The 17,086-nt window shown below is 43.0% G+C and overlaps 1 protein-coding gene across 1 annotated transcript; it reads right to left on the minus strand.

The window, feature by feature from the left end:
• Positions 1–291: 291 nt before the first annotated feature.
• On the minus strand, positions 292–13,212 carry NPTX2 (neuronal pentraxin 2). The gene is made up of 5 exons (XM_074964591.1): positions 12,538–13,212; positions 9,739–9,955; positions 4,350–4,594; positions 2,401–2,580; positions 292–610 (listed from the first exon to the last, which is right to left on the minus strand). Exons 1-5 carry the CDS (start codon positions 12,997–12,999, stop codon positions 383–385), a joined length of 1,332 nt encoding a protein of 443 aa, XP_074820692.1. The 5' UTR covers positions 13,000–13,212; the 3' UTR covers positions 292–382.
• Positions 13,213–17,086: the final 3,874 nt, after the last annotated feature.

Raw genomic sequence — 17,086 nt, forward strand, 5'->3', positions numbered from 1 at the left:
AATACAGGTGGGGGGGGGGGGGAAGATTCAATACCAAGGTGTACATTTTGCCTGTTATCAGAGAGAAGCAATTTGCCACTTGATATAGGTAACATTTGCAAAAGAGATTCCCCTAGAAGAATTAATGTACCAAGCAAGAACCTGATCCAAAGTCCATTGAACTCAATAGGTATCTTTGGATCCACCTTAAGGGAACTGCTATTTGAGCCTCTTTCATCTTCAGGATTCATGCCAAGAGCTACCAGCTTTATTTGTCCCCAAGCAGTTTACTCAGGATTTCCCCCCCCCCCCCCCCAATTCATTTGGTAGGGAAATAAGTGTGACAGACCTTACAAGAATTGTCCTAATAAAATGGGGCACTTAAATAGAAAAGTGATTGTAGCTATAAATCTAGCAAACGCTCTTCACATGTCTCCACGGGCCATTTAGTTGCACCTCCAAATACATCAACATTGTTATCAACCCAGGGTATGATGTTGCCAGGCATGTTGGTAGAGCAGTTAGCAATATTCATGATATCTTCTGCTTTTAAGACCCTGTCCCAGATATTGAACTGGCTCATCTCCCCTACGAAGGCTTGAGTTGCATCAAATCTTCCTCCAACCGTGTCCTTTATGAATATAAAAAAAAAGAATTAGATGAACAGGTTTTTCCGTGTGCTTCTTTAAAATTAAAGAAGCCACCCACACTACCCGCAATAGGTGAAATGCAAGTGCAAAATGCTAGTCACCAAGATTTCTAAATGGTCTTTGTTTTACTTTTCACAAAATATTGCTCTTTCAAGCATTTAGAAGCTCATGTCTCAAAGAACTGGTTTGCTGTATCACAAGTGTGAACGCCATTTCCAATGGCAAGAGGGTGACATCGTAAGTCAGAGGAGCTACTCATGCTCACCTCTGGGAGCAAGGCATACAGATGCTGGCCTTAAAAAAAATTAGAGCTGATTTAAGGCCTGATTGGGCAGTGCTTGCCCAGACTAGATTTTGTTAACTTCAGTGATAACTATGCATGTGTAAAGTGTGCTGGTTTGAGCCCTTATGCAATTATAGTAGTAAATATAACCATGCCCCTGGACCAGTCATCTGCAGGGATTGAACCAGGACCTCTGGGTTTTAAAAAAAAAGCTTAGCTTCTATTGCCTGTATTAAAGGACCAACATCATGTTGGAGGTAATAGCAGTCTGACTCCTTAAATGGTCCAACCACTAGCAAGCGGCAAAGAGCTACACTGAGTTTGCATGATTATACAGTGAGTTGGTAGTACAGATTGGAGCCAAGTATAGTATGAGTAGGCAGAGGGAAAGCTTCACAGAAGAGCTCTGCCAGTGCTTTAATGCTGAACTTGAGCATCTACTATGCAGTGACTGACATGATCAAGGAGCAATTAGTTTACAGCCAATAATTTTAGTGAATCTCACTTCCTTTTCAATGCAAAAGGAGATCACAAAATCTGTCAATTTATTCCTTAGGTAATTTGCAAATTTCATAGCAAGATGTCTTCTGTTTTACAAAAAATATTAGTAAAGGCCATTGCCAATATTCAAATATCACGATTTGCAGCGTGTTGGTTACATAAGTCATTGTATAGCTAGTGGTCAGATGACTTCTGATTGGAGAGCTCTGAATACTACAGAAAAAAAAGTGGCCTATTCGTCCCCTTTACAAAGGCATAGCATGTGCTTCAGCCTCCAGTGGGTTTGCCTCTGGGACAGGGCAGGAAGGGACCCTGGACACAGCCACAAGCCTCTCCATTATGCCCCCCCTTGGGTTTAGTGCTCAGTTGCCATAATAGTTTTGATTCCTCTACGCATTCATAGAGGAACAGTGCCCATATTCTAGCTATGAAGGGGGTGGAAGGAAAAGGAAGGGGCTCCTTGCGCTCTCCCCCGGAAGAGGGCCAAATTGTGCTGGCCCGAAGATTGGAGGCACAGCAACTACCGTTGCAAGCAGTTGTCCATCACTATGTGCAGATGCATCATAACTGATCCAGTTCAGCCTATTTCCACAGAGTATTTAGCCTCCATATAGCTGTCAGCAATCAGTTTCAAAGGATTCATATTCAAGGCATTAGTCAGATCACTGGCAAAAGTAACAGAACCAATGCTTCATATTTTAGCATTAAATTAAGACTTGCAATAGGAAATATTTCAGTATATATTAAATAAGAGAAATACAGCATGGTAATAGGTACTGATTCCACCAAATATCTGTTGCTTTGTCATGCATCTCTCAGATGCTACACATGGAGCAAGGGGAATGTTATTTTATAACTGGACAATAGCAGTCCTATGAATTCCAAATTCACTTTATTTGTAAGCAGTAGGTTTTTCTTTAATTTCTGCTTTTAGAGAAGGGAGAGAGATTTGGTTATTTTTATAAGAAAAATGTCTCTTCAACTCACCTGCTCCTGACCCAAAATCAGGACCCCTCCAGGTTTAATTGGGTGCCAAGGGGCTAAATTTTCCCCAGTGCCGAGTTTCTCTCCATCCTGAAAAGCCTCCCACATTCCATCTCTAGTTGTCCACGTGACACAGATATGATGCCACTTTCCATCGCTAATAAAGAGAGGGAGCTGGGCAACCTACATGTAGATAACAATAATGAATACCGGAGACCTGAGTCTGGCAGTGCCAGCCCTTGAATAATGGCAACAGACCAAGGCTTTATTACTATACTAGTGTCTTCATACACTGATCCAGGCAGACATTCATTCCCATAGAAAATTTAAACAAGTCATTCTACATTGTCCCAGGTTTACAGCTACGCTGCAAATGGCTAAAAAGAGAATCATCTCAATGAAAGGAGGGGTGGAGGTATGTTCAACGCACTGGGAATTCAGCAAGACAGACATGTTTTCTGCTCCAGTTGTGGCTAAATACCACAGGTACGAGAGCCTAGGTTACCACCATTCCTGCTGATGCTGCAGGTTAGTCCATAGCATTTCTTTGTTGTTGAAATCCCTTCGTGCTTAGCTCTAACCTTCCATTCAGTTTTTGCGCTAGGATAGTCCTTCAATCCTGGGGCTTGCCTGTGGCATTTGTAGAAAATACTGCTGCACTCTACTTGCCAAGATCGATCTTGAGCCCCTCCTACTCAAACTGTCTATGGGAACTTTACTGTGGGCTTCAAAGGGCACAGGATTAGGCCCCTTTATGGGCATAATCCAACACTGAAGTCAATAGAAAGACTCACTGGCTTCAGTGGACTTTGGATCAACCCTTAGGGTAGAAGAATATTTTTAGCCTTGCACAAGCAGTTAACAGTGTAGGCTAACAAGCCTACAAATGGGGAGAACATTAGAGAGAACTTAACCTCCTTTCCCCCTCCCCCCACATGCACAAGCCAAAATTATTAACAAGGTATTTTTAATAAGCATTTCTTAACCCACTACATGGACTGTGAACCATCTGAATTGTACTGTAGGTATCTTAGCAACCCTATCACTATACTCCCAGGGATTAGGTGTTTATGAGATTTCCACCCCTCAGCGCACACAGAACAGTGCCTGATGCCAAGTTGATAAAACTCACTTCAGCCATTGTTGAACAATCTAGTTTTTACTCAGGTAAGTAGTGTAATGACATAATTTGAGGTTTACAAGTTCTAAATCAATTTCTTTTTACAGCTAGCCCAAACTAGGGGTGGGGGTCAGGGGAGATGTTCAGGGTACTTAATTTTGAAAAGTTGGGTTTTAGTATTTTTCTTCTCAGGCCTGATTCTGCAATGTGCCGAGCACCTTTACTGTGTGTTTGACACTTTATAAGAAGTTTAATTATCAGGGACCTCTCCTACAGAAAAAGGCAACAGTTGGAAAAGTTTGACATAAATTGAAGACCTAGTAAGTAGAATACTTTAAAAAGATTAAAAAAAAAGTCTGACATATGCCTTATTCTCTTTGCTCTCAGGTTAATTTTATGCCAGGTTCATGCTGATATATTAAATTCCTATTAATTTAAAAAGAACATAATTGGTTTGACTATGATTTCTTTTATACAGGCTCTAAACTGGTTTAACTCCAAAGAGGTTACTCCTGATTTAAAATGGTGTGAATGAGAGGCGACTCAGACCCAGGATTTCTAAATGTTTGTAATTGTAATGTACAAGCATAGGTGAAGCCTATCCAGCTATACCACATTACCTATTCTCATGAACAAAAGCATCACCTAATTTTATTCAAAGCCATTCTGTGAAAGTATGTACTTTTTATTTTAAACTTTAGTGCCCTCATCTTGCTGCCATTGAAGTCAGTCGAAAAGTTACCTGAGATTTTTTATAGTGCAGATTCAGGCCTTAATATATCTCTGTTTACCTGGGCTGTCTATTCTAGAAAGGAAAGTAGTTAGTTCTCACCTTGTCATTAATTAGTAATTCGATTGGATTATTCCCCCATTCTATCAGCACAATTTCATTAGCCTGCCCAGGGACAGCATAGGAGAATGGTGTTCCAATTCCAGGAGAAGCACTTGACCTCAGCCACAAGCACACAGTGAAGGCATACAACTCTGGCAGAGTCTTCTTGATCTTCCCATATAAATAATTTGTGCGAAGAGGGAGACCGACCTTGAATTCGTCTGGTGATTTAAAAGCACTGCTTCCTATGGTTATAGAAAGAGGAAAAAAAGCTTTACATGTGTTTTAAAATGACACTTCTTATCTAAAGCTGAACTCAGTTAAGACAGGTTATTTTCTAACTGACTAATTTAAGGAATTACACACAGACTATGTTCAAATTACATGTAGGTTGCACAAACCTACATTAAGGTTGAACAATTTGCCTCCCTTGTGTGTCTGTCCTAATAGAGTCTTTAATTATATGATCACATACTGTTTTTCCATAGGATTCCTGCCTCATTCAGTGCACAGAATGGACAGCGCTCAATAAGCAGCTATTTATATTTTGAATTCTCCTTGTTGTCCAGTGTGTGGCCTAGACCTAATTTACTCCCCATTATTCAAAGGCAGCTCTAAAAACTAAATTATTTTCCCCATGGCCTTTTCTATGGCACTCATCACTTTAGTATCTGAGCGCTTCACAAACATTAATGTATCTTGACAAACCCCCTGCAGGATGAGGTGGTATCATAGTCTCCATTTTAGAGATGAGGACCAAAAGCATAGAGAAATTAAGGGGAAGTATTCACTAGGTCTGGGAGACCAATTTAACATGACTAGATCCAGATCTCAGAGTACCTAGTTTCCAATCAGGCCTACTATTTCCATTCTGTGGAAGGTGGGTTTTTTTTTTTTTTTTAAGATTCATTCTGAACTGGAATGAAAAGTTTGAGGCTTATTGTAGAATTCACAAAAATTGGCACTATCAAGACACTTCTCTTTGATAATTTTGGTTTATTTCATCTTTTATTATACAACATAATGTAGATATATTAATGTAATACAAAAGTCAAAACAAAATTGATTAAATTATTTCAACTTTTTCCTGTTGAAAGTTTCATCAGAATCAACATATTACTACAATATGTTTTGATTTTGACTAAATGGCATTGTCCAGTGGAAAATTGTGTCCAAATGTTTTTGATGAGCTCTAATACTTAGCATTATAGAGCACTTTAAAAGCAGAGCTCCCATTGCCTTCTGTTACAGCCCTGAGTGCTCAGCAATTCTGTTAATTAGACCGCAGGGTCCAGTTGGGCACCCAGAAAGAGGAGGAAAACAATTCATGACTCCCTGTGAAAAGCTTGGTTTGACTTGCCCAGCATCACATATATAGGAAGCAGGGATCGAATCCAGTCCTCCAGGGCAATATACAATTGCCTTATCCATCATACCTTCTTTATTCTTCCTGAAGTCCTCTGCCTCGTTTACTCACCTTCAAATTTCTGCAATAGCCTCCTTCACTACACAACCCCGATTCATCCCCAGAGAAGGTCTAGTCTGTGCACTGAACAAGGCAAGGATCATGTGGAAATAATAATATGTGAGCATGTAATTAAAGACTGTATCCTAGCATATTATGCACAAGGGGACCAAATTAGGGTTGCCTGTGCAATCTTAATTCTGGTATTTCCTAACTTCCTTGACTTTTAACATGAGTTTTTGTAATTTCCTAGGTTTGTTTTTTTTTTTTTTAAAGCAAACTGGGGGAAAGAAAAAGAAAAGAATAAGCCTCAGAAATTCTACCTGGCATCATAATCAGCAGGGAACTTTTAGATCCACCACACAGACCTCTGCCACTTGTGCTAACAAGGTAACTGATAGCAATAATAGGAACCATCCACTATGTGGACCAGCACTGGAGAGGGTTGAGACACACTTTGCCAGTGTAGGTCACAGATATATGCTGCCAGCAGGGGAATGGCAAGACTCAGGAATGTTGGGTTCCATTCCAGGCTCTGGACAGGGGGTGTTCTAGTGGGCACAGACTCTTCTGTGCATTTCCCCTAGAAGCATGACCCCCTTCCCTGTCCTACTCTTCCCCACCTCTGGCTCATTCTCCTACCATTCCCAGTCTCCATTACTCAAGATTTGTGTCTCAGCCCTAATCTCCTTGTCCAGACAGTTGTAGGTCTCAATCACCTCCTCACCCTGCCGCACAAACACTCCTAATCTCCCCCTCCCTACACTTAGGGCTAGTTCCCCCCCACCCCCACCCCAACTCCTCTTCTGATCCATCTCCTCCACTGTCTCCCAGGCCCAGTCTCCCTCTCCAGGTTCCTTATCCAATTTCAGTCTTGCCCCTACCCATAATCCTCCACAGCTTCTTGCCCCAGTCTCTTGGCCAGCCAATCCCAGTTCTCCCCCACACACCAGCTCCTTCTCAGATCGGTTTCCCCCTCCCCTCTGCCCTGGTTCCTTCCAATTCCCTGACACACTGGTTCTCAGTCCCCTTGTCCAGCCAGACTCAGTCTGTGTTCCCACGACCAACTGGTTCTGGTTCTTTCACTCCACCCCACCCCACCCCATTTCTCACTGCCTCCCAGTCCCACTCTCCTTAGCCAACCAGTCCTAGCTTTTCCCCTCCTTCCAGAGGAGTCTCAGACTCCTTGCCCCAATCAACTCCTTTCCCAGGTCTGGTTTTCGTCCCCTCTGCATGTGGATCACATGGCTTCCTCCTCCACATTCCCCTTGTTAGCAGCCAGGCAAAGGTGGGAAGGTCACCAAGAGCACAGGAGAGACAGGCTCCCTGCTCTTGGTTCCAGTGCCTGGCCCCAGCCATGCCCAGAGCAGCTCGGAGGAATAATTACAGGGAGAGTCTGGCTTCACCCCTGTAGCTATGGGCTGCAGGGAGCATGCTCAGTTTGTCTGAGGATAGTGCATGCACAGCCTGGTCAGCAGGTGCTCCAAGGCTCAAGTATGCTCAGTGAGGATGGCATCTTCAAAAATGTAACTGCTACAAATCAAAGAATTCACCACTAAACATGTGCAAACTGATTTTTCAAAGATGTATAACTTGGCCAGAATTTCATGGGGGCTATCAAAAGGCACATGCTTGACAATGGTCATGCTTCTGACAAATTTCTCCAAAGCATGGGGAACTAGAGCTAGAATTTAACATGGCCAAATTAGTGTATTTTCCCCTACCCTCGATCTTCAGAATGGTTGATTTATTTATATTTGAGAACTTCAGCCAAAGCCATTCAGCCTGACCTGGAAAATTGCAAACCCCAAACAGTTGTTTGGAAAAGCCAAAAGCAACTAAAAACAGGGTCTTATCCTGGGGAGTGTCAGGCAGCCTCTCATATAGGTGGTGCTACCAGCCCTGACTATAATAACAAAAAGAAACAGACATTTGCAGCTGTAATGGTAGGTGCTAGGTTACATACACATGGTAAGAGACAGTGGCTTGCAGTCTAACTAAATGTTCTCTGGCACATTTTAACATAGCACTATGTTAAAGTGCCCTAAGGAGCCTTTGGTGTGCACCAGCAGGGTCTATACAGACTAATGAGCCACACATTAGTGTGCTTTAGAAATCACACCCCCCATAGTGCGCTTTACTTCACCAGGTAGGCAAGTCCTTGGAGTCCACAATCATCTGTAACACCTCCATATCAAAAAATCAAGAGCCAGTCAGAACTCTTCCAGAGTCTCCTACTACCCTTTACAAAAGATTGTCTTTTGCCAGGACAAATACAAGGTCCAGTGAGAGATTGCGGCACTGTGGGATGGTTGACAATCTATTGCCCAGAAATAGATTGCAAATGGATCCACACTTTAAAGTTAATACTTGGCACTTGTACTGCTCCTTTCATTACAGCATCCCAAAGGGCTTCACAAACATTAATGGACTGAATTTCTCAGTCTCAAGAATTAAACACAGCAAGTATTATCCTCCGCTTTACAGAAGGAGAAAGGCGAGGCACAGGAAAGGCTAAGTGAGTTGCATCAGAATTGCAGAGAAAAGTAACAATGCCAGGATAAGAACCCACGTCTCCCAATTCCTGGCCCCAAACACACCAACACTTTTAAAAAAAGCTGATCTCCCAAAGATTTCTAAAGTTCTCTCAGCTGTTTTTAGTCCCCCAAAGAGTTATAAGCACTGGATATTGGACTCTTACTTCTCTCTGAAGACCTGTGTCCTATAGGGACACACTATTTCTGGCCCAGTATTACAAGCGTCAGTAAGTTTGCAATTCAAGGCACTTTTATAGACAGTCTTCATTAAAAAGGTTCTAGAGAAACTTGTTAATTTGGAAGGGTTCGTTGCTCCAAGCTTATTGCATCTCACCAGACATTTTCACTGCAGCTCAGGACTTCAGTTTTGATATTGGGAAAATGTTAAGTGACCAGTTAGACATCTCTTTTTGCACATTTTTAAATGAAAAGAATATGCCCAGTACTGAACAAATGGATCCATTAGTCTGTAGTTTAAAATTCATGAGATGTGTATGTTTGTAGTGGGTATATTTTCAAAAACGTGCAATTTGTTTTTAAGCAGACAGCCCATTCACCCAAGCAAGTCATTGTCCAACCCTGCTGTTCTTATAAACATTATTTAAGGATAATCTAATGCTATGCAATTCTCTGTTGGTATATTGTCCTTACCGAGAGTTTCATTTTGTAGTTCATTGCCACATGCATTTGTAAGTTAAATAAATGGAGTACTCACACATGCAGTTCCCCAGTAATAATTAATCTAAATATCTGATTAAATGATTAGGATTAAAAAAGTCTCCCAGTGGCACCACATGTAATCCACTGTAAAACCTGAAGGTTGCACATTTGGGATAGGACACATGCTTCAAGGTCTGCTGAATCTCAGAGGCAATGTTCACCACTAATGAAAACCAAAGGTTGTGTCTCAATGGTGTATTCAACAGAAAAAGTGGAAAGGGTCTAGTGGCATAATTAGTGCTTGCAGATCTAGAGGGTGAAGCTAGCTGCAGCAGCCTATGCCAATAGGCAACTTGTGTTCAACTAACTTTATCTGCACTGAAAATCATGTGATCTAATAAAGTGTCAAAAGCACTTTTGAGGAGAATTGCCTTTTTCCCCCTTCTCCATTTAGATGGCCCCCATATCTTAGCATCCAACAAACTTCAAGGGATCATCTTCAAAACCCTAGTATTTTTTCCAGTTTAGAGATGGGAAACTGTACGGACAAAGTCACTTGTCAAATAAGTCTGTGACAGAGGCAGGAATTGAACCCAGATCTCCAGATACATAGTCCAGTCCCTCAGCACAAGACCATGCTGAGGTACAGTTCTAATACTGCAGCAGAAGAGGAGGCAAGCTAAACAGCAAAATGCAGGGAAAGCTTTAAATTCTGTTTCTAAATTACCTTTTTCCAATTCAGAAACTCTTTCTAGCAATGCACTCAGGGCTGTTTCTGTCTTTTGCCGATGGGCTGAAGTTTCATTATGAAGCAGGGATTTCTCATCCTCAAGTTCAGCCACTTTGCTTAAAAGCTGGCGCTCTAGATCGCCAAGCCTCCTTTGAAGCATCTCTCGAAGCTCATTAGGCAGGGCTGCATATGACACATTGGCTCGGAGTTGGTGCTTCAAGGAAAAAAGAAAAGAAAGATTTCATGCCATATCTGAAAAAGCAAAAAATTGTGAAATGTGGGTCTGCTCATGACCAAGGAAGAAAGCAGTTTTCAAACCCAGAACACTCAGCACTCCTGAAAGTATAATAGAAATGCTAAAAAGCAACGTCATGTTCAAACCTTTCATCAGACTAACAAAAGAGACTCATTTCTTTAATACCAATGTATTTGTTTAATGCTTCCCTTGTTTCATTCAAGAAGCCAAGTTTGATGTATTTCAAATATCTACATGTTGCACATTTTCAAAAAATGAAAAATGACATTACCAGACACTAAAGCAGAGTAAATTATACCAAGAAAATGTTTTTATTACTTTAAAAAAATCAAAATAGACATTTGGGGTATTTTAATTTGGTAATAGTGAATGATTTAACAAACAAGAGTTCAGGTGTTTCATCAAGTCAACTCTGAAAGTGACCCATTATGGAAGTTATTTGTTTAAGCTGTCAAAGTGGGCTAGCCTTTATCCCAAATGACACTGATTTACTTAATTTTCAGCTAGAAACCAAGAGTTTTATCTTCTATGGGCATTTTAGTGCCAGAGCTTGTTTTCCCCACCAAAATAATGCCATCATGAGATGCTTCAATAAATAGCAGCATAATAGACTAATGTTTCACTGAACAGGAAAAGCTTTCAAAGTTGTCCTTGAGAAGCAGCCCTTTTTAAAATTTTATTTAATTTTTATTGAATGTTCTCTTCCAAAGAGAACAGGAGAACTAGAGAAAACAAAACAAAGAAATGGAAAGGGAGGGTAAAGAAAGAAAGGAATAGGGCAGAGGGGAGAAAAGAATGACATCTCAGTTTCCATCTGCTAGAAATTAAATCAAAGACCAAATCTTTTCAAATTTACCTGAGGTCCATCTTTTCTGAAAGATTATGTGCTCTCTAGCTGCCAGGTCAGCCGAGTCACTGTGCCCAGCTTCTATCCCTGGAAGCAGTCTGCTCATCCTCTAAGCAATGCAAGTTGTTTGGCTACAAGCACTGCTCTAGAGAGCCAAGCTTTCCGTGAATTGGAGAGTTTCCAGGATGGTGGGTTAGATCCCAACACACAGTTCTGGGAAGTAATTTTTAAGCAGATATCTATTACCATATCAATCCTGCTGCCTACTTCAAGCCAAATGAATCATTCTGGGACAGTCCCATAACATGTTAGACAGTGTGACTCCAGAAGAGCCTCATCTCCAGCAGCAGGCAAGGCCCAAGCACTGTAACCTATGTGGGGAAGTAGCCAATGAGGGAATGCCTTGAAAAAATGTTTTAAAACCTATACTATTGGAGGTATTATTAAAATGGATTCAACAGCCATTCTGGTTAAAGAACAGCTAGTAATGGTTGACTGGACATGAACTTTTAATAAATCATTTTAAATCTTCTTGGGAATCACATACATCAGAATGGGGTGGGGGAAGAAAATACCTAGAATTCTGCCATGGTCTGGGGAAAAAACCCAACACTCTGCTTGGAAAAAAGTTTCCATCCAAGCAAACATTGCGACAAGTGCTGTGTCTAACTGTGAGCCTGATCCAAGCCTTACTGAAGTCAATTAGAGCCTTTACACGGATTTCAGTGGGCTTTGTATTTGTACAGTTCTTTGAATGACTCGCTTTCACTCTAGACCAGCTCTCATGAAAGCATCGTCTGGTCTTTATGACCCACACTTCACAACTTTCTCAAGGGCCTTGCTGTTTTGTTCAGCACCCTATGTCAAGGTCATATGGCCGGACATGTCAGCATCATAGTCCAAGCCCTACGCACGCACGTTCTCAGCACTAGCAGAGATTTAGAAATATTAAAAACAGATACTAAGCTCATAACAGCAGGAAAATAAAACCCACAAATCTCTTCTCTTCCGTTTTAAGGGCGGGGACATACTAAGAGGGATACTCGATTTTCCATTAACTAAAACAACAAACAAATCAATTCTCTGAAGCCTCTCCTGCAGGGTCACTTCCCCTCCTCCCCCGCCCTTTAAATAAACACATAAGGAATTCATTAACAAGTTAACATGCACCCAGCACAAGGGCTTGCACCGCAGATTGCCGGTTTAAAGCACCCTTTTATTCAGAAAGTACAGTCCCCACATCCAGTTCTCTTCTCAAACCTCCCCTCCTATGCCTCAAAGGAAACGTGGGCCCTCGCTCTCACTACACTAGGGTATATATTTAGAGTCGCCCCTAAGAAAAGAGGGGGGAGAACAGATAACTGATTGACCCAGAAGTGGACTAAATAAAGGCTCTTGGCGAACCCCAGCTGCAGGATGAACCATCTGTAGCTTCTGGGAAGCGATGCCGGTTCCTTTCAGTCTGTGACTGGGAGCAACTTCGTGAATTGCCCTTCCGAAAGAGACCCGTGTATTTTCAGTGGGTGACATCAGTCCCCCCAGGGCTATTCGTTACAGCCTGGCGCTACCGTGGACATGGCACCGCGGATTAAAAGTGCTATACAGACATACACAGCAGCCGCCGCCCTCTTTGCAGCACCAGGGACAGCTCCCCAGCCAGCCGGGCTCTAGCTGGTCCCGGAGCATCTCCTACCTCCAGGTTCTCCAGCCGGTCCTTCAGCGTCTGCATGGTCCGGCTCAGCTGGTCGATGACCTGGGTGGGGTCCCGGGGCAGGTCCCCCATGGTGTCTTTGCCCTTGGCAAACTCTTTCCTCCACCCTCCAGTCCCGGGCTTGCCGTCGGGGCCGGGGAAGCTCTCGCAGCGGCTCAGCTTGCTGGTCAGCTCCCGGATGGTCTCCCGCTGGTTGCCGATGGTCTCCTTCTGCTGCAGGATGGTCTCCCGCAGCTGCAGCACGGTGGCTTTCAGCTCCTCCTCGGAAGGGAGGGCGCCCCCCTGCATGGGGACAGGGGGCAGCGGGCAGCCTGAGGGGGCAGCGTCCAGCGGCAGGGAGGTGCACACGAAGCGGCTCCCCGGGGGGCTCTCCTGGCCCCTCACTCCCCGCCAGCTGGCCCCGGAGGCGAGGGAGAGCAGCAGCCCTGCCAGGAGAGCCAGCATGCCGGCTCACGGAGCCCCCGGGGGCAACGAGCCCTTAAAGCTGCGGGGAAGGGGGTGGGGATCACTTGGGGGACCTGGTGTAGCTCAGCCCCAGCGCGGAGCTCTCCGGGGCAGCTGGGACCAGGCGCTGCCCACTCCCTCCTCTGAGCACGATTGGCAGCGGCCCCGGACAGCTCGGAGCAGAGCCCGCTCCAGGACCTGCGCCGCCCTAGCTGCGGCGCTCGGCTCCGGCTCGCGGGCTCTTAAAGGCAGGGCGGTGGGGGAGAGGCCGGCGGGCGCTGGGTGAGGCGGGCGCTGGTTGGTCGGGGCGCGGGCTGACGCCACGCGGTCCCCAGCGCACCAAGGAGCCGGAGTGGGTGTGGGAGGCCGGGGAGACTTCCCATTGGCTGCTCGTCAGGACTGGGAGACGCGCGAGCCCGTTCAGCCGGGCCCCAGGCAAGTCAGGGGAGAGCCCCGCCGCCTGAGTCATTAGCCCGCGGGTGAGGCTGAGGCTGAGCCTGGTGGGGACACGCAGGCGGCACCGCTGACGCTGCTTCGGGGGGCGGATTGCAGGCCGGTGATGAGTACAGGACGGCGCGGGGGCTGGCAGAGCCTCAGCTGGATCCATGCTGGACGCTCCAACAAAATAGCCCGCTCGGGGAAAAGACAGCCACGTGGTGAAAGCACCGGATCCGCCACTGGGTTCCTGTCCTGTCTCCAAATCACTGTCTCTGGCTGCCTCCGTTTACCATTGTTACGATGGGCATCCTGCTACTTCCCTACTTTACGCCATCCATCTAGTGAGGGTAAATTACTGCAGCCACAATTTTCAAAAGGGGCCAGATGTTGAGATTTTTGGTTGCTCAGCCTTTGATCTGGTTTTTCAGAAGTGCTAAAAGGCTCATAACCCCCAGAGGAAGTCAATGGGAGTGGTGGGTGTTCAGTGCTCATGTCTGTGCTGAGATATTCCATATAGAAAGACACTATAACTTTGAAGTGATACTAGGGATTTCCCCTTTCTCCAGTCAATGTTGTGTTGTCTGGTGAATTGTTCAGTGCAGTTCATTTTCAGGCAGAACTGAATTCAAGCATGCAACTACTTGCATTTCAGTGTGTGTAGTCATCAGCTATCAGGAATACCCATCACCCACTGCCTGGGGAACAGGTTTCAGAGAGGTAGCAGTGTTAGTCTGTATCAGCAAAAGTGTTCCTAAAGTATCTCTGCTTCAAGGTGGAAGCCTTAGGACCCAATTCAGAAAAGCAGGTAAGCACTTACTTAAGACAATCCCATTCAGGAAAGCATTGGCTTCTGTGGGACTTAAGCACATGCTTAAGTGCCCTTCCTGAATTGGGATTTTCTCCTGAATTAATGCTTTAGGGCCTGATCCAAAGTCCATTAAAACTAAGTCTTTCCACTGACTTCAGTGGGCTTCAGATCAGGTATTTCATACAGAATATTAAAATTTCTAAGGCAGTGGCTCTCAACCTTTCCAGACTACTGTACCCCTTTCAGGAGTCTGATTTGTGTTGTGTATCCCCAAGTTTCACCTCACTTAAAAACTACTTGCTTCCAAAATCAGACATAAAAATACAAAATTGTCACAACACGCTATTACTGAAAAATTGCTTACTTTCTCAGTTTTACCATATAATTATAACATAAATCAATTGGAATATGAATACTGTACTTACATTTCAGTGTATAATATAGAGAGCAGTATAAACAAGTCATTGTATGAAATTTTAGTTTGTACTGACTTCATGAGTGCTTTTTATGTAGTCTGTTGTAAAACTAGGCAAATATATAGATGAATTTATGTATCCCCCCCCCCCCCCGGAAGATGTCTACATACCCCTGGTTGAGAACCACTGTTTTAGGTCAATAATGTCATGTCTTCAGACTAGATAAAGAGTAATTGGTTAATGTCTGTATTATACTATGAAGATGTAAACTATTAAGGAGTATTCATTATTAAAAGCATGAATATAAAAATACATACTAAAGGTCTGATGGATGTTTGTGAGGTACCATGCATCTGTAAGTGCAATGGCACAGGGAAGAGCAATGTTTGGTATTTCAATGAGCTTTAAGTTGGCACCACAACACAGGCACAACACTCACAACCTCTGCAGTGCATTATACCAGATACACACTTATTTGCCTCTTATTTTTAAGGAATACTGTTCAAGAGTAATTAGTCTTGTTATCTCTAATACTATGTATAAATAGATTTGTCATTTCTATTACAAAGCCAGCAAACAAAAAATTATTTTGGCAAAGAATTTCATTAACATTAAATGAAATTATTATGAGGATATAAAACTGAATGCACATACAATTGATTGGGCATCCTGCTTATTATATTAATTCTGTGATGTGCAAGGATGGTGCTTCATAACTATATCCAAGTGATATAGGTCATGTTTAATTCTTTCATGATTTAGCAAGATCAAGTTGAATAATTTCTGAGCAATTTAAATAAGTAGATATCTCATGCGAAGAGAAATAGGATGCAATATCCTTAAAAGAATTGATTCAGAAGTTTCTAGAAAAAATCATGTTAAATGAAATTCAGACAATCAAAGAAATATCTCAAATATAATTGTTTGGAGTATTAAATGTTTTCATATTATATGACTATTAAGTTCCAATTGCAGCTTTAATGAATATTTATCCAAGACCAAAATTGCCATATTTCATCTGAATGTGTTGTCCAAAATTTAAGTCTGCTATCATTTTCAAATGGTAATCTCAAGCCAGAGTGTTTTTTACCATGGCCCTAATCCGGCTGCCATTGACGTGAATGGCAAAACTCCCATTGACTTCATAGATTCAGGAACAGATCCAACACACAACAGCAAATTTTGCAGTTTGAACCTAGGCTCTTTAAATTAGTGTTTCCTTTTATTTGTTGTAAACTGACTAGCCATTTATGCCTTAAGATGAGATTGTGGAAAAAAGTTTATCATATTAGGTAGTGGAGATATTTTAACATTTATGGTCCTTTCATCACATACACAATCTATCCTCCTAGGTTTGCCTATGTCGCTTGACAGGTGTGTACTGTTCACATTATTTTGTCCTTGAAATTGGAAAGAGCTTCATATTTGAAGTGGTAAGAAGAGAAAGAGGGAATTTATCTGATTTGCAGAAGACCGGGAATTTCAACCCTAGGAAATGGTCCTGCAAATGCTCCATAAACAATAGTCACATTGATTTTAATGGACCATTCTCTCTAGTGAGAACTTGAAGGACTGGATACATAGTCACAGAGATTCTCAGTTCATACAGAAATAAAGCATGATAGCAAAGTCCTACATCCATAGAATCCCTCATTTGCCCATCTGGGAACAGGGACTATCTATCCACTTTATTCTCTGAATATCCTTTCCATCTACAAACCCAAGTAGTATCATCTGAAAAACAACTACAACATTCACTACATTCACAGGACTGTGTAACCCTGTTGGAGTTTATCAGCCTGAAGAGAGAAAACGATGTTGTACAATGATGGAGAATGAACAATCCACACCCAAAGGGGGCCCCAAGAATCATCTATAACCGGTTTTTAATCTTTCCCTGAATGCCCCCCAAAAACACAGTTCTTCCAGAGATGTCACGTGTGACTCACCTACCAGTAGGAGGTGGCCAGCACTTCCGGACAGTAGTATTGAGCTGTCTTGTGGCTCCTTCCTATTGAACTTTAAGTTAGTTTCTTTTATATGTTGAATTATACCAAGCTAAATTTATCCCTGATTTACTTGCTCTGAGTTAAGGGGACATACACCACAGACGATTTTGGCCCATAAATGCTGTTATTCTTACCCGGGGTTCTTTCAACCCAAAGCTCTTGGTAACTTTTACTCTGTGCAACGTGGTGTCAGGAAATAAATCAGGGGAGACATGGCCGTCCAACCGATAGATGGCTGGCACAAACAGGACAACACAAGAGTGCTTTCACTTAAAGCTAAACTTTACTTAGTCTCAAGCACTTATACACCTGTCTGCAACAGGATAGTAAAACTCCCTCAACCCTTGATAATTACCAAAGCTGAGTGTGGCTCTCGAGTGGCACAACGGCAGCCCGTCTGCTAGTGGGGAACACAA

The sequence above is a fragment of the Natator depressus genome, chromosome 10, assembly GCF_965152275.1.
Source record: "Natator depressus isolate rNatDep1 chromosome 10, rNatDep2.hap1, whole genome shotgun sequence".
Classification (NCBI taxonomy): Eukaryota; Metazoa; Chordata; order Testudines; family Cheloniidae; genus Natator; species Natator depressus.

Coding starts and splice junctions, on each gene's coding strand:
- NPTX2 (XM_074964591.1), bottom strand. CDS start 12,999: ATGCTGGCTCTCCTGGCAGGGCTGCTGCTCTCCCTCGCCTCCGGGGCC. Junction 4,595..9,738: donor AGTTTCTGAATTGGAAAAAG/GTAATTTAGAAA, acceptor CTATAACCATAG/GAAGCAGTGCTTTTAAATCA. Junction 2,581..4,349: donor AATTACTAATTAATGACAAG/GTGAGAACTAAC, acceptor ATCTACATGTAG/GTTGCCCAGCTCCCTCTCTT.